This window comes from Poecile atricapillus, chromosome 3, assembly GCF_030490865.1.
Source record: "Poecile atricapillus isolate bPoeAtr1 chromosome 3, bPoeAtr1.hap1, whole genome shotgun sequence".
Classification (NCBI taxonomy): Eukaryota; Metazoa; Chordata; class Aves; order Passeriformes; family Paridae; genus Poecile; species Poecile atricapillus.
In genome coordinates, this window is record NC_081251.1 from 48,993,229 (window position 1) to 49,017,450 (window position 24,222).

General features: G+C 39.5%; 1 protein-coding gene and 1 long non-coding RNA gene across 4 annotated transcripts in view; one reads left to right on the forward strand and one right to left on the reverse strand.

The window, feature by feature from the left end:
- DSE (dermatan sulfate epimerase) overlaps window positions 1–23,799 on the forward strand; it is a 34,798-nt gene extending 10,999 nt beyond the window's left edge. For 2 of the 3 annotated variants that reach the window (XM_058835443.1, XM_058835442.1), the window contains 5 exons: window positions 1,538–2,006; window positions 13,677–13,930; window positions 17,648–17,887; window positions 18,874–19,081; window positions 20,768–23,799. In XM_058835443.1, the coding sequence (XP_058691426.1) occupies window positions 1,591–2,006; window positions 13,677–13,930; window positions 17,648–17,887; window positions 18,874–19,081; window positions 20,768–22,529 (2,880 nt within the window). In that variant the 5' untranslated portion in view covers window positions 1,538–1,590 and the 3' untranslated portion in view covers window positions 22,530–23,799. Of the gene's footprint in view, window positions 1–1,537; window positions 2,007–13,676; window positions 13,931–17,647; window positions 17,888–18,873; window positions 19,082–20,767 lie in introns of those variants that run through there. The other variant, XM_058835444.1, reaches the window with a different exon arrangement.
- Window positions 2,016–24,222, reverse strand: part of LOC131577517 (uncharacterized) — a 32,369-nt gene continuing 10,162 nt past the window's right edge. The window contains exons 2-4 of the long non-coding RNA XR_009277228.1: window positions 13,215–13,263; window positions 5,835–5,986; window positions 2,016–3,673 (exon numbers count right to left, since the gene is read on the reverse strand). This is a non-coding gene — a long non-coding RNA (uncharacterized LOC131577517). The remainder of the gene's footprint in view (window positions 3,674–5,834; window positions 5,987–13,214; window positions 13,264–24,222) is intronic.

Genomic DNA, 24,222 nt, shown 5'->3' on the forward strand with positions numbered 1-24,222 from the left:
ACCAGCCTGTGATAATGTGTCCTGTAACAATTGGTTTGCATCAAAAACAGGGCAAAGTGTACTTGTAAAAAGCATTAAAATACTAAGAAAATGTCAACTTCCATTATGCTGTTTAAGCAATTATGATGCTCACTGTAATTGTTAATTTTAAGCAGTTACAGGGTACAATATTATTTGTGCCCTAGGTAGGAATTCACAAGAAATTGTGTATTTCTTGGCCAAAGATGTTTGCTCACAAATTAATTTTAGGATCTGAGTACAAAAATCTAGAGGGTCTGGGCACCCAGTAGGCATGAAGGGTCCTTGTCTGTCAAAGTTTTCTCATATCAATGACTTTGTTGAAGCAGGATGTGGGCCTCTAAGTAAGGTTTTTGCAGCCTCAATTTCTATTAGAAAATTTCAGCTATGGAATAAGGACCTGTGGGGAGAAGTAAAAGGTTGTTTTGTACTTTAACTTCCTACAAGTTTTATGACTGAATCCTATGAAACAGGTTTTCCATGGGAGAAAAGAAATGTATCTGGTTTTAAGTTTTCTTTCCTTCTATTTCTCCTTTTAATAATTGAAAACTACTGTTCATTATTTACATAAAACTCTCTCACTTGAGCCTGCTTTCCATAACCTTTTCCCTCGTAAGAATTCTAGGAATTTGCTGGCTTTCCTCAAGGGGATCTTGGCTATGTTTTATCTGTGACTTTAGGCCAGATAGTTGGTAATTTCTACAAAGTAACATACTATGTTTAAATTGCATTTGCCTCTGCATAGATTTCCCATTTGAGCACATTTCAAGAGGTAATGTACATAGAAGAATATGCATTTTAATTCAATGTTCAGTCTTCTTGGTAACTGGCAGTAAATCTCCATGTGTAAAATGAAAAGCCCCTTGGAAAAAAATATTAATAATGCAAACCCCTAAATGCCCGGAAGTCAAAGTATTTCAGCTGGTTTTCTAAGACTTTGCCACTTACTAGTTCCCCTTTTTGACTCCTGACTTGCTCTTTTTCTTTTCTTTTTTTTTAAGATGAGGACGTGTCAGAACCAGGGGCCTTAAGCCCGGTATAAAGTGACCCCGACGCAAACCTCCAGCATTCCTCATCTTTCCCTCTCTCCAGCTGCTAACATCAGCCAAGACAGCACGCAGGCTTGGCTGCCGCCAGCTCCCTGGCTCTCCCCCTTCCTCCTCCCTTCCCGGCCTTCCCCACTTGCCAGCACAGTCAGCGCTGCTTCATATTAGGCACTGTTGCAATTATTTGAGATTTCAAGTACAAGAGCTGTTGTTGTGTCCCTTCAGCTGGTATCAACTACTAGAGGGCAAGGTGTGGGAAGGAAGGTGCATTCTTCAAAGTGTACAGTTTTTTCTCTCTGGTGAATTGCTCTGCAGACATTTTGTCCGAAATATTCATATAGAAATGATTTGAAAGTCACCTGGAGAATCCGTGGGGTTCTTTAGATGGAATCGTATTTCCTAGAGAGGCGCCCGAATGATGGTATCTCACAGATTCATTTTGTAACTCGTTCTTTCATGTCCATCTACCACAGGACATTTCAAAGATGGTTTGGCTGCCACTGAGACCTGGAGATCTGATGCCACAATGAGGACTCACACACGGGGAGCCCCAAGTGTGTTTTTCATACACGCGGTTTGCTTCGCCTTTGCCTGCGGCGCCAGGGAGGACCAAGACACGATGGTTCCTTTTGTCAATGCCAACTACGACAGCTACCCCATGCTCTACTTCTCCAAGGGGGACGTGGAGGCTCTTCGGCTCCAGGCCAGCACCACGCACCAGCACATTGCGGCTCGTCTGATTGAAGCAGTGCAAACCATGCTGTCGAACCCCCTGGAGTACCTTCCTCCCTGGGACCCAAAGGAGTTCAGCGCTCGCTGGAATGAAATTTACGGCAACAACCTTGGGGCCCTGGCAATGTTCTGTGTGCTCTTCCCTGAAAACATGGAGGCCATCAGTATGGCCAAGGATTACATGGAGAGGATGGCGGCTCAGCCTAGTTGGTAGATTTTTGTCTTTTTTTTTTTTAAGTTGTTCTTACTGTATAAGCTGCTTACAGTTGGAGGAGTGAGTGGATGAGTGAATTGCTTAAATTATGTCAGTTGTACTAATACTCATTTTAACAGTGACTAACTTGCTGAATGCATTTATCTTCATCTGGACCAGCAGTGACACACAGCTTTTCACCTTCACTGGACTTATCTTCTTGAAAGTTGATGCTGAGAGGAGCACGATCCTTTGTGTACCACCCTGTTTGCTGTAAAAAAGAAAAAAAGTAATCCAGACCCACTCTCAATCAGAAGGAAGAGTTTCACATCTAGTTGTGTCAAGAAGTGCTAAAATAGTTACTCTTATTTTTTTTTTCCCCAGATTCTTACGTATCTTTTAGGTAATTAATTCTTCCTTGAGAAGAATTTAGGAAGGAGAGGGCCTATGAAAAAGGTGTAATTAGGTGTAGGTAAAAATTACATTCTTGGGCTTCTGCAGTCTGTTTGAGCATATGTCTGAGCTGTAGTTCAGACTGGCAGCTTCATTTGGCTGCATGGTTCTGGGGCTGCTCCTTAAGACATACTAGGACATGACAGTTGTCCATCTGATTACTAGAACGGCCCGAGTAACTGGTGTTTTGATGACCACCTCCTGGATTAACTTCCTCTGGATGTGAGTTGTCATCCCTACAGATTACTCTGTCTTCTCTGTACCACACTCTTTCTGGGGGACAGAAGTTATTGTTCTCACTGTAGGAGAGATTCTAGAGTTGAGACCCCAAGGTCTCCTTTTCAGACCCACCTGCAATTTATATCCTCTTTTTGCTCAGGCAGATGCATTTCCCGTACCTCCATGCAGCAGCTGCCACGTGGTACACCTTGCAGACTAGGTTCCAGGATTGCTATCACTGTGAATAGGTCAGAGGACAGGAATGTGGGCTTTTCCAGGACTGCGGCATCTGCCCAGAGCAGCGAGATGGAGCAGGATGGGGCACTGCTCCCTGCTGTGGTAGCTGCTCTTCTACAGCTATGTGGTGACAGCAGCTCTGCAGAAGTGTGAGTCAAGATTCAAGTCAGCACAGGAAGAGAAGCATTAACTATTCAAGCAGTATTCATTGCTCAAACTAATCCTTACCTTCTAGTAACCAACTAGTAGTACCCTATAAATGTTATCCTTCCATGGGCCCTCACTGGATTTATGTTGGATTTGAGCTAGCATAGCTTGGGATCTATATCCTCCTGATGGACATGAGTGAAAAGGCATGATAGTATTTGGGTTCCCTTGCACTAAGTGTTAAAATGGTGAATGCCACAGGAATACATGAGCTAGAGCAAAAGAAGTGATGGGAGACAGAAGGGATGCGCTGGCCGTATATTGCCTGCATGTCACAAAAGAGAGGACATGCGAGATTTAGGAAGAACATATTGTCTCAGCAGCGGTGGGAATTTTCAAAATCTTCCACTGAGGCATAGCAATACAAAGCTTCAGTCTCAGCTCTGGAGACACTGTGTGTTTCTCCTGGCACACTGACAGAGGGCTGTAGCTTACAGAGGTGAATCCGAGGATGTGTGACCATCCCCAACAGGAGACAGACTGCTCCAAAGTCAACACCTTCCTCCTTAGTTTCATTGTTCACACTCTTTCTTAACTTGTTTTGGGTAGGGTGTAGTTACATGGCCATCTGTTTTAATGAAATAAGAAAGAGGGGAAAGCATTATTTTGAGTAGGAGAACTTGTTTGCATCTGGTTTTTTTTCAGTTTCCTACATGTCACTCTCTGTCTCAACGTTGTTTAATTTCCTTATGTCCTGAGATTCCTGACCTGGATTAATTGTGGTTGTTCTGTCCCGTGTTATAATGCTCTCCTTTGTCCTAGCTGACCAGATACCAATCAGAACCAAGCAGATATCCCATTTCCACTTGGCTTTGACGTTATTTACTGCCTCCAGCTACTCTTTTTTTCTCAAGCAAGTATCTTGCATTACCTTGGTGAAAGAGAAACCATACTTTTGCCATTTTTCCCCTCTGATGTAGACATCCCATTCAGAAATCAGTCAAGGTTTAATCAGGGTTCTCTGCTTTGCAAAAGAAGTGGCTGCAATGTGCTTAGCAGTAGTGGAAGTGCAGGAGGAAATTGTAAACATAGGCAATAGAGCTGGGCTAAGCTGCCCTTTGTATAACCTCCAGCTGGTCAGCCCTTCAAATGCTGTGGCAGAAACATGGATCTAGTTTCCATTTTTCTTTCCCCCCTGAGAACTTATGTCTGAATGCTGTCAGCATGGAGTTTACACTATAGCCCCATCGGTGGTGGCAATAATATAGATCTGTCTCCCTCGTCCAACAGTGGCTTTCAGAAAAGTAGGAATGTGACATGTCTGAGGCTTGTACTGCACTGTCTGGCTTTGCTCAAATAGGCTGAGTTCAGAGGCTGAAGGACTGGGCAGATAGATTATGTAAATCTGTTTTTCCTAAGAAAGTCAACTTAAAAGTACCAGAAAATGTTACTGCATGCGCTTCTCCACTTAGGATCAGACTAGGAGAATAAACATGATAAATATGAGTTGTGGCTGTTATGTGAACTATTCTGGCAGTGTCACAGTGGTGGAATTTTTTGTCCAGTCTATCTAGGCATGTTTGGTTTTCCTCAGTATTTTCCTTTGGGAAAACATCATTCTGGATGATATATTATGATTATTGTCCTTATTAAATAATTTGAGGGCACGCATGCTCTGATCAGGAGGGTGGAAAGAAGGAGCAGTCTTGATGTTGCCTGCCCTTGGCACCTTGCATGTTAGAAGAGTGATCTGCCACAACTATTTATTTCATCAGGAAAGAGTGTTTTTCCAAAGAGGTATCAGTAAGGCAAGTAAAACAGGCCTCTCCTTAGACCTCCTCAGTAATGTAGGTGCCAAGACTGACATATAAATTTTCTGGAAAAATATATTTTTTATCACTGACAGATTCATCAACATGTTGGAAAGTTAAATCTGGCATTGACATCTTAATTCTTTCAGCAGTATAATCTGGATTTCTTTTGACTTCTGCTGTCATGGCATTGACTCTAAAATAGCTTTAGAATTTATAAAAAAAATTAAATCATTTTAATGAGTTTCCTCTAGTTTTTGTGGCAATGTTAAGTGAAATTTAAGCCTCACCAGAAAACAAAAGTGTATGTTTTTAGCATGTGCAGTAGTTGAATAAAAGAAATACGGTTTAAAATGTCGCTGGTTATTTGTTTCAGAATGCTAGGAGATTAAGGAGACTGACATTTTAAATCTCGTCTTTACATTAGTGGAATCCTCAGTAGTCCAAATATCATTCAATATCCCAGGATACAATTATGAGAAAGTCTACTGGTAATTGATATATACATGGAAGGGGCATGTAATTAAGAGCTCTGGTCCCTTCTCATCTATTAAAATAGTCATTTTGTGTCACATAATAAAGTACTTCCATAACTGAGTTCCCATTTGTGTCAACTAACAGAGGCTGAGCTGTTTGTCATAACAGCCCATGCTGATAGGCATGCTGCTCATTAGCAGAGCATCCCTAATGGCTACATCCTGGAGTAGGTTTACATTTTAAAATAAACACAGGGGCACTGGGTAACAGCTAACTATAACAATCACCCAAAATGATATGGGAACAACACTGTTGTGGAGACTAGCAACAGCAAACAAACGTGCATTAATATTTTAGTTGAAATAAATGAGCATTAATGGTTTTGCCTGTAAAAAATTAAAAGCTGGTATTAAATAAACCCCTTGGTTTTCCACGGCTTGGATATCTAGATACTGTCTAAAATCTTATGGGAAGTTTGTCCTTATATTTGAGACGTATTACCTTTTTTAAGAGGGAACAGAGGATATTGATGTGTTTTCTGGCATTTTATCTCTGACTGGCCCCTAGAGCACTCCCCACCAGAAGGGCGTTTTGGCCGAGGAGATCTGTGCTCGTGATTCTTTCCATATGCCGCTGGCTCGTCCCATTCTGTGCTGAGCGGAATGATGTAATCAGAGTCACACATTGTGCAGAAGTAACAGTTCAATCAGATTCTCTGTTTTGGACAAAGCAGTGAAAAACTTTATTCTTTATGAAGCCCACCTTACAAACAAATGCCTTGGGAGTTCACAAATTCTGCACCCTTCTTGTAGCAAGAGAGATGTTCTGATTTGCAATGGCCAGAAAGAGATGTTTGTGGGTTTGTTTTGGGGTTTTTTGCACATACTTGTTGTCCCATTTTTTAAGACAAGTATGTTACCAATGTGCAGTAAGGTGTGGGATTTAACAGTGGCTCTGTGGGTTTCATGGGGCAGATAATTACTGTCAAGCACATGCAGACATTCCAGAGAAATAGCAGCAACCAAGGAGAAGCTAACAGGAGGCTTTGGCATAACAAATCTGTGACCTTTCTGCTGCTTTCTCATAAACTAGCAAACATGCAGCCTCCTGTTAGTCACTGTTTATTAAAAAGTATTGGAGCATCCTATAGGACCCTTGCTGTTAGTATACAGATAGTGCTAGACATTGAACAATACAGATTACAAGGTAAAAATAGGTACGTGTAAATAATTAAACATGTGGATAATCATTTAACTAAAATAAATTCATATATGCAAAGTTAAAATAAAGCAAGTCTCTGTGCTGACACCAGAAATTTATAACATCTGTTTGACTCTAATCAACCAGCAATCACATTCAAAGAAAATTTAGGGGGGGCTTTATAAGGCTGTGGAATAAAAGTTAGTATAAAAGAAGTCTGAAGGATGCTGATGCACTGTCTCCTGCAGAGAAGAAAAAAAAGAAAAGGAAGGGTAGGAAGATGAATTTGATATTTGGAATATATGTTATGTTAGTAAGTGAAATATCAAACCCTTATGCTGTTTTTATCTTCTACATATGTAGTGTTTAAAAATAGATACTGTGCATGTCTGTGAAATTAAATGGCTGGCTGGATTTTGGAGAGCTTCTTTAATGCCTAAATTGATATAGAAGATAAATTGGTGCTGACGTTCTGTGGTAGCTACAGGGAGCTCCTTTTGTGGCATGACTGGTATAAAAATTTGCTAAAACAAGAGCTAGAGGCAATCTCCTAAAATAATAACATAGTTAAAGTTCTGTGTCTGCTTAATGTGACACTGAGAGAACAACTAAAACAGAGTCAGTTCTAGTTTATTAATGTGTCAACACAGAAGCATCATAAAAGCAATCCCCGTGTGAGAAGCACTCTCTTGTGATCAAAGCCAAAAATGAGAGATCTGAAAAAAGCTTTAGAAGGATCAGAATGATTATCATAGACCTATGAGGAAACAGAGGGAAAGAGGTTAAAAAGTAGATGAAGAATTTTAAGGAATTGAAGTTTTACTTTCCTCCCCATAGCACCTAAGCACTACGACTCTATAGTAAGCTCTTAAAATGTCTGTCTGTATGTTGTCTTTTTTTTCCCATACTAATGTGAATGTAGTTACATTTAGCCACTCCTTTGCCTGTCATCCTTTCAACTGAGCTGCAGTGAACACAAGCATGTGAGATTGGCTTCTGCTGAAACATGACTGGTAAAGAGAGAGGGGTAAATCTGTTTTACCTTAGAGAACAGAAACATAAATCATCAGTTTTTCAAGTATGTTTTTTATTTTTAATTTTTTTGTTGTTGCTAAGAACCACGCACTAAGGTTGGGCAGATAATGGGGATTTTGCATTGGCAACCAACCAGAAAAATCTGAGAAAGGTAAAAGATGAGAATTTTGGTCTTTTTCAATCTTCTTTTTTCTTCCCAAAATGACAATTGTAGAATATTGCTCCATTTGTTAAGAAAATATTCTACTTGAGCAAAAAAAAATACCTTGTTTTGGAGACTTCATAAGAAAAATGTTTAAGATTTGGTCTGGTTTATAAAATGAATGTTGGTGGTCTCATTCCCCTTGGAAGATGTTCTCCCTCTTCATATATATGCTTTGTCTAGCCATGGAAGAATATTTCTCTTTCTTGCCTGGTGGGAGGTTTAAAGCTGTATCTCCTTCCCTCAGCAGTGGGTCAGGACAATAGCAAGAGTGCCAAGGTATTGCCCTTGGCATTGGGAAGACTGTACAATTGCACAAACAATCAAGAGGTCAGGTGGCCCTGTTACGTGTCTCATTTGCATCCACACTTGACATTCAGTGTGCATTAAACTCAACCATGCTCACAGCTGGCTACCATATCTGAGGTAGATGGCATCAAAATGCACTACAGGGGTCTCTTAGAACTGATTTTCACCTCTAAGCCATTAGAAAAGAGTTCTCACTCATTTCCTTTGCATGCACCTGGTAAGATTGAGAATTTCAGTACTGAGGAGCAAGTACTGACATCTTTCCTTCAATCTCCTCCTCCAGGAGTTATTCTGCAGTAATTTGTCGTGGGAAAGTTTGGAGCGTTAAAATTCAGGATGTGGATTACTTGTGTAATGCATGTGTCAGGGTGTGCTTAATTGTTCATTTTGCATGCTCTATTACCATGTTAGTTGTTGACCTAGAGGCTGAAAATCAGTTCTCACACTGCTTGGAAGGGTATTCTATATCTCAGAGTGTTATTTTCCTATATACTTCAATTTGGTTTTAAGACCTGAATACACAGTGAAGGAAAGATGACTCTAAACATCTCAGAGGTCATGATCGAAGAACTCACTTGAGCAGCAGAGTTTGATTTAAATCCTGCGTTGAACTGCCAGACAGTGTTTTTTCCCTCTTGGCTTGTATTTCTGAGAGAAATGCTGATAGAATCTTAGAAACAGAAGTGTTTGGGTTTGAAGGGACATTGAAGACCCTCCAGTTCCAAAACCCCTTCACTGGGTAGGGACAACTTGGACTAGACAAGGTTGCTGAAAGCCCTGTCCAGCCAGGCCTTGAATACTTCCACGTTTGGGGCATCCACAACTTCTCTGGGAAACCTGTGCCAGTGCCTAACCACCCTCACAGTCAAGAGTTTCTTCATAATCCTTCATCTCCTTCTTTAGTTTATTCCCCCGTGTCTTACCATTACCTGCCCATGCAAAAAACCTCTTTTTTATATGTCCCCCTTTAGGTACTAGAAGGTTTCTGCAAGGTCTCCCTGGATACTTTTCCAGGCTGAAAAACCCCATCTCTCTCAACCTGTCTGCATAGGAGAGGTGCTCCAGCCATCTGAGCATCATTCTGGCTTCCTCTGGGCTCGCTCCAACAGGTCCATGTCCTTCTTATGCTGAGGAGCCCAGAGCAGCTTACAGCACCCCAGGTGGAGTCTCAGCAGGGCAGAGTGGAGGAGCAGAATCCCCTCCCTCACCGTGGTGGCCACTTAGCTTTGGATGAGCCCAGAAAAACTGGCTTCCTGGGCTGCAGGTGCACATCACTGGACCAGCTTTTCATCCACCTGAACCCCTAAATCCACCTCTGCAGGGCTGTTCTCAGTGAATTCTTCTCCCAGTCTGTATTCATGTTTGGGACTGCCCCAACCCAGGTGACCCTGCTTTCAGTAAGGAAGAAGTTATTTGGTAGCGAATAGTGGGAAATTACAGAAACACGTTTGTAGGCATGATTTCTGAACCTGAGAGAATTTCAAGCTCTCAGGGGCTGATTGTTCCTAAGGGAAAGTTTTTTGAGAACTGTTTGCTCTCAAGGACTGTTGTGTAAAAACAAGGTTTGGTTTCCCAAAACAAGACACAGATGTTCTGAGAGTGTTTTCTCTCTTGTCCCACCAATGGGATGAGGGAGATGTTGTTCCTTCCACGAGTCAAGATAACCTGGGTCGGAACACCTTATAAAAGGGCTGAGAAAACCCTGAGTAAAGGCTTTTTGCCTCATGAAAACCTGTAGTTGCAGTGCGTAATATTCAGAACCCTCGCTATACTTCGTGTCCTCTAGCAATACACGTTTCTGCTGAGAGAAGAGGAAATAGCACCAGGAGTGTTGTCAAGAAATTGAGAGGTTGAAGTGATCTTGGCTTTGTTGGTGCTGGTGACTTTTACTTTCCATCCAAAATTTTATGGAAATGTTATACTTATTTAGAACTTGGAATTGCATTTAATGAAGGTGCTGTGTATACCTAGAACAAATGCGGTGCATGCATGATGGTTCTTGGTGTTGTCAATTGATCACTGGAAAACAGGGTCTTAATCCCCCTCTTCATATTCATTGTTCACTGTAGAAGGTGGCAAATCTAAAACAGATAAACCACATTGCACCATGCTAAAATTCTCAACACATGTAGGAAAACCATACTACTTATCCATAATCCCAGCCTTATCCATGATCTCTTTATTTCTCCAGTTTCTTCATGGAAGATTTATATCAAACTCTAAATGTTTAAAATAAAGTAGCAAAAATATTTTATAGGACACAGATGAACAAAACTTTAAAGAACACCCCAGCCATGTCTTTATCCTGTGCCATTTACAGGATTTGTTCAGACAGCAGTTTTTTGCACAGAACAATGAGTATGGCTTTGGATATTTATGGAGTTTGATAATGTGGTAGCAAACCTGTTCAGCACTTTTTGCTCTTTCATAGCCTCCTCGAGTTTCCAGATAGGCACCTCTTCCAAATATACCTGTTCTGACAGGTACAGGTATATAAGTGTAAAAAGGTACTGTAGGGGTGCCTTTATGTTTTAGAATTTAAAATGTATTTTAGAATTTTTGGAACAGTTGCCTTTGCTCAAAGATATGTCTGCAACTAAGTAGTTGTTCTATATTAAAGAACCCATTATAGATATTTTTATTTACTTTGGATTCGGTTGTTTGTTTGCTTTTGTCAAATCAGATGCCTTTAGAGGCTGACAAGGCTAGTGCAGCCTTGAGGCAGAGGTGACTTGCTGTCGTCAGACACAGTTAATCGTGAAACTGAGGTTCATATTCTCTGATGTTACATTTCAGTCTTGAGTGGCTTAGAAAACAGCTTGTACAGGGCAAAGTGTTCGCTTATTTTTACCTATCTTTGTATAAATACATACCACTTTTCTTTGTAGTTAATAGCCCTGAAAACATTTTTTTCACATATGTTCAGTGCATGCCTGTGGCTCTGTGCTTTCCCCCAGTTTATCAGCCAGATTATTTACCAAGCCTGACACTGGGAGATGCATTTGAAAAGTGAGAACATAATTTAGATATAAAAACCATGTAATTCTTGCTACTTGACCATTCTTCTTTTGAATAATTTTCCACATGTTTGATGTACATTGCTTGGTTCCCTTGAAACGAAGTTAAGTTAACTAAGTTAAGTTGATTTATAGCAACAAAAGAGTTGTTTCTTCAGGAGTTTCACCTTAAGAACTGATGTTGACTGTGGGTTTGTGTGCTTAGAAATTAAGATCTTTAAATCATCATCTTTAATTTTCTCTATTATTCCTTGTATGTATCTCCTTTGTGAAATTTTATACAAGATTTAACTGTACAGAAGTGCAATTTGAGGGGAGTTATGACAAAATTGCTTGTCTAACCCAAGCTGGATAACTGTCAGTATGTATGATAAGGGTGCCTAACATAAGGGATTTTACACTGAAGGGCTGTAGGGTTTGTTTTGGTTTTGTTTGGTTTTCTTTCCTGAGGAGATCTCGAGCCTAAACGCTGTTATAACCTCTCAATTTATCTCCTCACATATAGAAGACTAGTTTCTATTTTGTCAGAAGCAGTGCCATGGACTATTATATGCTCTTACACTGTAGAATTTGATGTAGTATTCTATTAGAAACTAAGCATAAACTTAGCATATACCTTAAGAGTGAAAGTTAAAATAAATCAGTTCCACTGGCAAATCCCATTTTAAATTAAGTCAGGTAAAGATCAGGTTTAAACAGAATCTAATTAGTAGCTTGTGTGTTGTTAAAATGTTTCTAAACTTTGAATTAAATATTTTAATTTAGTTCAGATTCTTTCATTGTACATTTCTTCTACCCTAATGTATAGCTTAGCCTCAAGCTCTTTGTAATTGTTCCAAGCAGATGCCTTTAGAGTGAAATTTCCTGTACCTATTTGAACTCTGATTTCTGAATATGCAGAGGTTTAGTGAAACTAAAAATACTTTGGAAATTAGAATTCATTATACAGCTGATCAAAGGAATTTTTCTGTGTCAAAGGATTCCTGACAGGAATCATGGTGCCAGACTCTTGCATATAATTGGCAAAGAATGGAACTTTAGTTTTATGTATAGGATCAACAACATTTTAAGAGCTTTTTCAATTATAAGGAAAGCAGAAATGGAGAATTAATTGAAATTGACAAATAACTAGATAACTCAGATTGATGTATTTCATTTAAATCTGTGAGACAAATATTTCATTTAAATATTTCATTTAAAAAAAAGGAAAAAAGAACGTTTAACTTCACTGCAAGCAGAAGATGGGATCAAAGCTGAGAAACAGCGAACAGTTAAAACTGTTGGAAATACAGCTGATCAAAAGGCATACAGAGAGTTTCCTTACATAGGAGTATGAATGTGCCAAACTTGAGTTCTTCTTATGATTTAACTATGCTCAAATAAAAATTAAAGGTCATATTTTTTTTCACTTGCTTGTCTTTTACCATCATTGCAGTGCTGATGGTTGTAATTTCTACATGTATTTTTAATGCATTTGGAATGCCAATAAATGCTTCTGTAGCAGAATTTTTTTGGTTTTAGTTTACTCTTTGGGGATTTTTTTTTCCTCATCTGTTCATGCTGATGCTTACACAAATGAAGATGAAATCATATTTATAGAGTCATTGAGTAGTTGAAACTGGAATGTGTGTGCCTTCAGGAGCACAGCACCATTTCTACCGATTGCAGTAGGACACTCATCTCAACAATTTAAATTCATTTCTGTAATAAAAAATAGATTGCAAAAAAAAGTGAAAGAGAAGAACGATCATGAAAGCAACTGATGATTTTTCAGTTTATAAAAGTTTATTTTCACTATGTATTCCTTCACATTTTCGTTTCTATACAACCATGGTGTGGAAGTACTGGAAGTACTGCAAAACTGAAGTCTTGATAAAAATTTACTATTTTGCTAAGTTCAGTGTAATCATTGGACACAAGCCTGTAGTTCCTAGAAAATAATTTTTGAGTATTGACAACATTTTACCTCTTTTCTATCTTAGCATTAAAAAACCCCAGTTTTTATTAAGAATGTTAATTCAAGCTGTAGTAAAACTAAGTTTCCTTTTCTCTACTTCTGTCCTTGAATGCATTTGGGACATGAAAAAACAGTATAGTGATTTGTTTTATTATACTTACTTTGAAGACAATTTTGGTCTCATAGGCACCATTTATCATCAACTGACTCCTTTGGAAAAGAAAAAAGATTTGTTGCAGGAGGTTGGAGGAGTATAAACCATGGCATATTACTTTATCACAAAAATGACATGAATCTTTCTTCAGATAAATAGATTAGATTTCTGTACAATCACTATTCTGCCTGTCTTTCTCCTAGCAAAACCCAGAATATTTCAAACATTTTTCTAATATTTAGCAACTTAATCTTTCTAATAAAGTTTATGAGCTTTGAAGATTAATGTTGTCCATACTTAGGATAGGAAAAAATATTTTAGAGACTTGGTAAGTATCTTACTACTGCGTTAAAAGTCAACATGAATCATCTAACTTTGGAGACCTTAAGTCAAATGCGTATCACAATACAGTAAGGGGGAAAACTAAGTAGGTGAAACTCAATTAATTGCCATCTTCATTTATTGACAGGCTAGTGAAGGATGCCCCCTGGGATGAAGTCCCTCTTGCTCACTCCTTGGTTGGTTTTGCCACTGCTTATGACTTCTTGTACAGCTACCTTAGCAAGATTCAACAGGAGAGATTTCTTGAAGTGATTGCCAATGCCTCAGGATATATGTATGAAACATCATACAGACGTGGATGGGGTTTCCAGTACCTTCACAACCACCAGCCTACCAACTGTGTGGCCCTGCTGGCTGGAAGCCTGGTTCTGATGAATCAAGGTATGTGCTAAGCCATAGGAATGTTTTTTTCTGAAGTATATCAACTCAAATCGGCCACTTATGCAGCAAAGTTCAGGATTTGATAAAAATGTTTTAGTGTACTTCAGTATTGGATTTGCTCTTTTTCTGCTTAGTAAAATTTAATTTACTGAATAGAACAAAAGTCTGTGGGCAGACGTACAAGGCATTATATATATATATATATAAATATAAATATAAATATATATATATATGTTCAGTTTTCTAAGTGATTCTGAAATTCTTACCTGATAGTCTGTAAGAGTTAAAAATCCCGTTGTGTACGGTTTGTCCAGTCCTGATTCATGGACAGTATCTTTCAGAGTAGATTATCAATGTAGAATGATGCACTTGGGCTGCTTACACAAAGCATTATGAAAGTCAATCAGAAACACCCAGTGCTCTGACCTGGGAGCCAGGCAACAGGTAACCTGGAATTTCATCCAAGACTTCTGTCACCTGGGTGAGCTGCGAAAGTGTAACTTTATTTACCCAAGTGCCACAGCTTAGGGCCTTTCTTCCCAAAAGCCTTTTTTGTGGAGATACCCAAGGCTGTACTTTTTTCCCTCTGAACTCTGCCATTGCACTCCACAACCAGTATTTCTGCCAGGTTTCCTCTTCTTCTTTGCTTTGGGAACATAGAACCATCCTTTTTATGCCCTGGCAAGTAGCTTTTCCCTGCTCTGTCAAGGGGCTATCCCTGTCCTCCTGGATAATGCAAGTCACAGAGTGAGAGAGAGAAAGCAAGTAAGCAATTCTGACTTTAAACTTTAAAGCTTTTACTTGAGCTACTTCAGAGCTGAGAGATGAAAGTCATGAAGCCAGCTCCTGCTTTTCATAAGAATGAATCAGTATTTCATCAGGTGATTATTTCATATGTGCTGGAAGTATTTTGAAGACATGGAATTACTTATGCACTGCAAGTCAATGAAAATCTAGTTTCTGGATGCTGGTGGTGTTGCCAAGCTGCTCAGCCCTGCCAAGCACAGGCACATCTGCACATCACTGGAGCTTTCAAGTGCCCAAAGAAGTGTGACAAAAAACTGTGGTACCTACTGTGTTTGGAGGGTCATTTTTTTTGCTAAGTGCCTGTCAAAACAAACACACTGACTGATGTGAATATGTTGAAAAGCATCAAGAGTGTGTGTGGAAGTAATTCCCTATCCTCCTGCCTTGCCTTCCACAAATTGAAGACTCCAGCCATGTTTATTCAGTGGGCTTGCTAAACTTTGTATAATTCCATCCTTCCCTAAGCCTTTGTTGGTGCAGAAAGCTGGCAGGTTGCAAGATGATTCTGCTTTTTATTAAGATATAGACCATAAGTTTGCCTTGTGAAAAACAATGAAAATATCACAAAGCTGGGCAATATTTTTTTCACTAAAGTGATGGTGTTTGGGGGGAGGAGGAAGGAAAGAAGCAGGAAACTAATGAATTCTTGAGCAATTTGAAAATAGTAGTAATATTTCAAATGAAAATAGGTCAAAACAGACTGTATATTTCTAAATTAAAATTGTTTTGATATAGAGCAACTTCATTTTTTTTTAAATATCAACTTAAATGAGGTTTTTTTGTTTGTCTAAAATTAAAACACAAGCTAATTCCAATATGAAAGAAATTAATCTGAAGGAGGAAAAAAAAAAAAGGAGGGAGAAAAGGAATTAACATATTATGCTTCTGTATCAGATATATCAATTACAAAAAATATATCCCAGTGTAGACCTTTCTCACAGAAGGTTTAAATTCCAACTAGTAAGTTTAAACATAATTCAGCTATTGAAGCTTGTAGAGAATAAATAGCCAATTTAAAAGAATGTAAATTTTGCCATAGGAATGAAAATGAAACTAATTGAAGTTAAGTCTAGGCATGTGCATATGGCAAAGTCTTTGCACTTAGACACCCAGATGTTCAAAATGGAAACTTGAGTAAGGCCTTGATATTAGTATAGACACATGGTTTATATACTGCTAAATTTAGGTGAGATTTGTTCTGGTTTGTCATGTAGCCTGACAGAGTGTTGAGTCTTGTACTTTTTTCATTTTAATGTATTATTCTTTTAGTGCAGCATTGTAGCTTAGATATACCCTAAGTAAACAGAACATTAATGCATTACAATGGTAAAGGCACTGTGCTGAACCATGGCAAATAACATTCTTGCAGCAGTCAAAAACTAGCTTCCCTTTTATGTCACAAAGGAAAACAGGAGTGGAAACATTCAGGATTTTATTCTGACAGACCACTGTGCTGCCAACTCCATGAAGAGTAATGAAAGAGTGTCTTAATAGCTCTGAGTGAAGTGGAAGTAAGTAGTACTACTGTCACTGTTGTTCAGGCCTTCCCCATCACAGTTTTTTCTTCAGCCAGGCGTTCAAAGTACTGTGTTAGAATCAGGTTGTCTGTTTTGCTTAGACACTATTTTTTTTTCTCTCTCTATTAACTGAGCAGGATTTGGCAGCCTTGACTAGTAGGATGCCTGAATTACTCATCACTCTGCTGAGCATAAATAGAGTGTTGGTGGCAATGAGATGAAACACTCTGAGTAACAGGATTGAATGTAGTTTCTACCCCCTTAGCCTGGCACATGTGCTTCATTCAGCAGGCACTGTTTCTCCACGTAGTGGGGTGCAACATGTGCCAGCTGGGCTTTGCTATGGGGTGGAATTAAGTCTGATTAAATCTGTGTCCAGACACTCTGAGCTGGGAGAACACTAAGTTGCCATGTAGAAGCACAAGGCAGTTGACCTCTGTTTAGTCCTACCTCTCTTGCTACTCAATCCAAAAGAAAATTAGAGAAGGCACGTAGCCTTTACTCTGCTGGGTTCCATGTGCTGACTTCTGCAATACATAAATGCCGTGCTGAAGCCCTCATGCTTGTTCTTAGTGAAAGCAGACTGGCACTGAGAAGGTTTCTCGTGGCCTCTTCCCAGGTCTTGATTTGTATAGAGCAGACCAAAATAGTAAAATCTCTGAAATGCTTTTCTTTAGAAAAACTAAAACTGCTTAGGGCTTGTAGATGTGGAGGCTGAGAATTTATCTACTTGGAAGATTAATTTTATTCTAGAATTGAGGAATCTACTTTTGGAATTACCTATGAAAAGATCTTCCAAAATAGTTTTGATTTGGATAACTCTTTAGGTTGTACAACAAGTTGAAAATATACGTAGGACAGAGCAGATCTTAAAATAGAGCATGAGTTAGTAGAGTATCAGTTAACTGCAGCTCAAATGTGAACTTTTTTACTTTTTGAGTCTCTTTGGATCTCCTTACCATGCTGGTGATCCTGCCAATGAAAAACGACCGATCAGAATTGTTGCATTATTGGAGCCCTCTAGTGGAGACATTGGTTTGTCTTCATACACCTTTAATTTGAAATGCAGTAGTCTTGCTTTGGCTCTTCCCTCTTTTGCATGTCCTGAATGCATTAAAGAAATTTTCTTTTTAAGTTTTAAGGCATAGCCCCATACTATTAGCAAAAGATGCTTGATAGATTTTCCCATGCTCATGTGACCATATTTTGCTGTGTTTAAATACAATATTTTATTTTTCACCTTAGAAGTACAGGGATACTGCAGCAGTAGGTTGTATTATAGACCCCCTGGACTGCAGATTCCTTGCTGTGAAGGATCCCACTGTGGGACTGCAGAGGGCACCATCTATGAACTGTTGTATTTAATTACATTTGCCATTGTCTTTTCTTTCAGGCTACCTTCAGGAAGCTTACTTGTGGACCAAGCAAGTGTTGGCAATCATGGAGAAGTCGGTAGTCCTGTTGCAGGAGGTCACAGATGGCTCCCTCTACGAAGGGGTGGCTTATGGCAGCTACACAACCAGATCACTATTTCAGTACATGTTTCTTGTCCAAAGGCATTTTGACATCAATCACTTCAGCCACCCCTGGCTCAAGCAGCACTTTGCATTTATGTACAGGACTGTCCTGCCAGGTAGGTCCTTTGGGTGAATGAATGAAGATGAATATTTTTGAAGCAGCAATAGGCTTCATGCTTGAAACAGGCCGTTTAAAAACAGCACTCTACTTGGATTTTTTTCAAAATAACCATTTCCTTGGATTTTACCTTCAACAGTCATCAAAATAGTAACATCCTTGTTTATCACTGCTTATTAATGAGACACCTTCCACTAGGCCAGGTTGCTCAAAGCCTCATCCAACCTAGCCTTGAACACTGCCAGGAGTAGAGCATCCACAACTTGTTCAAGTGCCTCACTATCTCCACAGAAATGAATCTCTTCCTTATATCTAAACTAGGTTTACCCACTTTCAGTTTAAAGCTGTTATCCCTTGTGTTGTTTATTTGCAGGACACTTCATTAGGAACTTATATTGCTCAGATTCCAGGTTAAAAAAACATAGATAACTCTCTTGGAACCCCAGATCTATCCATGTATGTCAGGGGGGCTGAATGCAGCTTTGGTATGCCAGCGCAGGCACATAAGGAATTGTCCATGTGAAACCTCAGGCATCCTTTGGGGAGAGCATCCTTTCCTCTCATCTTTTCCTAAGAGCAAAATGAACTCACACTGATGGTTTCAAGGTGAAGCTGATTATTTTGTTCTTCAGGGGCACCTCAGGTTTATTCCTTCGGAGAGTATAGATTCACATAAAAACTGTAAAGGGAAAGTTACGTTTTCCAGACTTGAGTGAGGAGAGGAGTGGATTGCATCTTACATTTTGTGTAGTACTTTGGCTGTTTGTAGCCCAAAGCCAAAGAAGAAAGGTGAATATTCAAGTTAGCTGCAGCAGAAGGAAACCACTCCTATGTAACCTATTTACAGCTCATTTACAAGCAGGTCTAAAAACATCTGAAAAGGCTGCTTCTGTTTGCACCATTTGGCTTCAGCGTCACACTCTTCAAAAGCATCTTTGTGTGCTTATTTGTTCTTTCTGACATTCCTTTTCACTTTTCCCCAAGGGTTCCAGAGAACTGTGGCCATCGCGGATTCCAACTATAACTGGTTCTACGGGCCGGAGAGTCAGCTGGTGTTTCTCGACAAATTTGTTATGCGCAATGGCAGTGGGAACTGGCTGGCAGAGCAGATCAGAAGGAACCGAGTGGTGGAGGGCCCGGGCACACCATCCAAAGGGCAGAGGTGGTGCACTCTCCACACTGAATTTCTCTGGTATGAAAGGGAATGAGTGGGCTCAAAAGGAACCTGGCAGCTGTTTGCCATCAGTGATAATGCATTATCTTTAGATGTGCACCGTAGAGGCCAGGCTCAGGCTGTCCGTGTGCCACCCGAGGACATGAGGCACAGAAGAACTTCTTCACTTATCACAGACATAGGGAACACCCTGGTCTTGTCCTACATCTGCTTTTATGGTTTCTTCCCACTGTCTATTGCTTTCATAGAATACAGGCCATTCCAAAGGAACTGAAAATTTGCTTGTATGTAGTCTTTGTTTAATTTGGTCTATTCTAATGGGGTTTAATCCCATTGTGTTCTTTTAGTATGAATTAGGTGAATATTTAAAGCATAGTTTTCATTCAAAAGTTCTGTAAAATAGTATAAACTCTCTTTTAAAAGCTAAATAATCTAAGCAGTAGGGCTAGTGTTGACTGGATTTGCACACTAATTTGCAAGTTATGCTTGGAAAAAATGCCATGCTACATGGCTAGATGGATATTTTTCCATGTAATTTACAGCTGTGCTAACTTCTATGTCAATCTTCTAAAAGGAAGAAAGTAAAAGACTCAAGAAGCTTTAGATCCACATATGAATTCCCTTAGTTTCTAGCAATAACAAGAATCTCTTTTGAACAGTCAGTGGAGCTCTCTCTCTTGCAAGAAAAATCTTTTTGAATATCTGTTGGTTTGCACTTACGATGTGCACATTAGAGTGAATGTTAGTTATGCTCCAAGCAGCCTTCATCTTGTTACTTGCAAAATACAGAATCTCTCCTCTACAGCCTCATCCTATCCTGTTTTCTCCTGTGTCTTCATGGAAATTCTGTCTAGGGACTGTCTAAGGCCTGCCAGAAGCTCCTGGTTAGTTGTAAGAATAAATCTGATTCTGGAATCATCTAACAGAAATGTTCATAGGCTTAGTGTGGTTTTGTTTATTTTGGTTGCTTAAAAACAATGCCAGAAGGTCAAGTTTTGGTTTGGATTTTTGTTGTTTTAACTCCCACAGATAAAATCATAATATTTTTAACCTTTTCTGGAATTAAGGCTTCTTTTTAAACAAAATGTCTTCTTCTATCTTACAATTTATACAAGAAAAGACATGAAAATTTTTCTTCAGGCTAGTTTGGAGAAAGAAACTAACATACATTAACTGATACAAATAATAAACATTTATCCTTTAGGGTGCCTTTTCATTAATTTTTAATTTATTGCCTATCCTGTTTGAAGACAGACTTCTGTAATCATCATTTTGGGGAAACAGATACTCTGCTTCCCTTCGTTAATTAGTCAGTAAATAGGCACAAATGCTGATGTCTAAGCAGTGTCTACAGCCTGGTCTAATCTATGCTATAGTCAGTAGTTTTATGACTATGTAGGACAACACATGACTAGTTTGAAATTAGTGGTACTCTTATTTTTGAACTGCAGAAAGACTGCTTGCTTTAAATTCAGAGCAGATGCTTTCAGCTCTTGTTCTGTAAAAAGCACACAACAAATTTGTATAGGGATTAGTATGATGAAAAATAATTAAACTATATGATTATGATGGATAACTGTGGGCTTTATATTGTTGGCTTGGTCCTTGATGTAAATAGTGAATGGCTTTTTGAGTTTTGTACAAGTACTGGTAGTGGAATCTGTCAAGTGATTTTTAACCCCACTTTTCTCATCTTTTTTTCAGGTATGATGCAAGTTTGCGCTCTGTACCTCCACCAGACTATGGGGTTCCTAAGCTGCATTATTTTGAGGACTGGGGAGTGGTAACTTATGGAAGTGCTTTGCCAGCTGAAATCAACAGGCCTTTCCTTTCCTTCAAGTCAGGAAAGCTAGGAGGACGTGCAATATATGATATTGTTCATAAGAACAAGTACAAAGAGTGGATCAAGGGGTGGAGGAACTTTAATGCTGGCCATGAACACCCAGACCAGAACTCCTTTACTTTCGCTCCCAATGGCGTACCATTTATAACAGAAGCTCTGTATGGGCCAAAATATACTTTTTTTAATAATGTGTTGATGTTTTCCCCTGCTGTGTCTAAGAGCTGCTTCTCCCCATGGGAAGGGCAGATTACAGAAGACTGTTCCTCAAAGTGGCTTAAATATAAACATGACTTGGCTGGCGACTGTCAGGGACGAGTGGTTGCCGCCATGGAGAGAAGCGGGGTGGTTTTTATCAGGGGAGAAGGAGTTGGTGCATACAATCCTAAACTGAAACTGAGAAAATTGCAACGAAACCTTATACTTCTCCATCCCCAGCTTCTCTTGCTAGTGGACCAAATCCACCTAGAAGATGACAGCCCTCTGGAGGCAGCGACCAGTTTCTTCCACAATGTGGATGTGCCTTTTGAAGAAACAGTTGTTGATGATGTCCATGGGGCCTTTATTAGGCACCGTGATGGGATATATAAGATGTACTGGATGGACGACACTGGCCACAGTGAGAAAGCCATCATTGCCTCGAGGCTGTATCCCCGGGGCTACCCCTACAATGGAACAAACTACGTGAATGTAACGACCCTGCTGCGGCACCCCGTCACTAGGGCCATTTACCTTTTCATTGGGCCCTCTGTGGACGTGCAGAGCTTCACCGTGCGTGGCGATTCCCCGCAGCTGGATGTTTTTGTGACCACTGGTGAGCACGCCTACGCCGTGTACCTGTGGCCCATCGAGGATGGCTCCCGCTCTGCCTTTGCACAGGTGATTGCAGACCGCCAGAAAATTGTCTTCGACCAAGCCTCTGCCATTAGGAGCTCCACAGTGCCAGAAGTGAAGGACTACATAGGGATCGTGGAGAGGAGCCTGCAACATTTTAAGCCTGTTTTCCAGCAGCTTGAGAAGCAGATCCTGTCTCGTGTACGCAACACGGCCAGCTTTAGGAAGACTGCTGAGCGCCTGCTGAGGTTCTCAGATAAGAGACAGACAGAGGAGGCCATTGACAGGATATTTGCAATCTCACAGAGGCAGCAGCAGCAGCAGCGTGGCAGAGCAAAGAAAAACAGAAAGGTAGCCAAAGGCTACAAATTTGTTGATGCCATTCCTGACATTTTTGCACAAATTGAGGTAAATGAAAGAAAAGTGCGACAAAAGGCACAGACTCAAGCACAAAAAGAGCTGCCTGTAGACGAAGATGAGGAAATGAAAGATCTTCTGGATTTTGCAGATATCACTTATGTGAAGCACAAAACTGGGATGTCAATCAAAGGCCGATCGGGGCTGGCACAGATGGTGGCGACTGCTCGAAGTGCCCCATCAATATCAGCTTCTTACACTCGCCTCTTTCTAATTCTCAACATTGCTATTTTTTTTGTCATGTTAGCAATGCAGATCACGTATTTCCAGAAGGCCAAGAGACTGCATGGCCAAAGATGTCTGTATGCAATACTTTTAGTAGATAGCTGTATATTATTGTGGCTGTATTCTTCCTGTTCTCAGTCACAATGTTAGCAGAAAACCTCTACTAGTTGACCAGTTTATGGTCATATATGTCTATGCAAAAGCATTAACCCTAATAGGGCCAAAGTTTATATCTTCTCTTTTTTTTTTTTTTCTGTTTATTTTTTTTTCTGAAACATTCCAAAAACATATGGGGAAAGATTGTTTTCAGATCAGAAGGGATTAAAGAATAGGGCAAGCAATGAATGTCTCAGAAAAATCAGTACTTAATAAGTACTTCTCCTTTGTGTTTTGAGTTGGGCCTTGCATCTGAGGGAATGTTATGCCTTGTTCATCAGAGTAACATAAAGTTGTAATTAGTTTTTTGGTGAGAACAAACCCTCTTGATAGGTTTGTTTCTAAGGTCTTTTTTTATACAGAATTTGATTTGCATGTAGTGAGTTTTCATTTCAGGCTGCTAGGGATATCTCTGGACATTCTCCTAAGATGAGGACATTCAAATGTATGCGAGGCAGATCTTAGCAGTAGACTCTCTACCGAACCAAAGAATGGCTCAATATGGGACACCCCTGTATCATTATTGCAGACCCTTATATTGTGTCATCTCCTCCATGCTTTACAATCTGGCACAGTGGGGAAATGACAATCATGTTAGTGCTTGCCAAGTGAGAGGCACACCACTAGTAGGTAGTAGTAGAAGGCAAATATGGGGTTAACTTAAAGTAGAACAGAACACAATTCTCAGGAAAAAAAAAAAAAGGTTCATATTTTAGCCATGTGTAGGCTGTAGAATGCTTAATTCTATAGGGTCTGTTCTCTATTTTACAGGGTTTCAAGCAATTTTTCTATAGTTTGAAGCACGTCTTAGTAGGGAAAGAATGTCCTAGCTCCTACTGCCCTTCCATATGTAATATTAAAAATACAAGGAACCAAAGCAATCCTGTGGTAACCTCAGCAACTGCCAGTATGGAAAAGTATGTATTAAGGAAATATTTAATGTCTTTTTTCTTTTCACGTGGCTAGAAAGAGGACAGTTAAAATTTTGTGGACAGCCTGTTCTCTATAAAGCACCAGCAAGGGTTCTGCAAGCTCTTGGTGGCCCCAGGTCAATTATTTGGGGATTAGTGGTAAATGGAATCATGTGGTTTATGACAAAAATAAGTTTGACATCTCCACATATATTCCCCTCTGTTCATTAAACTAATTTCAAAAATTCATAGCTATTTGAGAGCATGGAAGCTCTGTGGAATTGGGACATACCTGTATGTCTTTACAGAAAATCAATTCTTCAGAACATTTGCTAAATAAAAGCATTATAATTATCTCTATGGAAAAGTTGTTTTTCTTTTATTTAAATATTTTTCCTGATAATGACAGTAATTACGTTCATCAGCACTTGGTTCAAACCACAAACCTTTGCTTCCTCTTCTTTACACCATTTAGATATATGTTATCTACATATTCCTGTTAAGCCTTCTTCAAGTCTGTGTGTTGAAATGTGATGAGCTTTCTTTGTCTAAACCTCTTCAGTGAATAGGTCAGAATATTTTCACTAGGTTCCTGCTACTGAGTCAGTTCAGAGCACTGTATTCATATAAATAAGCCCTACTGCAGTCCCCAATGCCTGGATTTATTCAATGAAATTTGCTACATTTTATCTGAGCAAAGATTTAGATGCCCAGTTTATTTCTGATCCATGCATAGTCACTGAATTATGAGAGCTTTCAGACAGTAACTTAGCTCA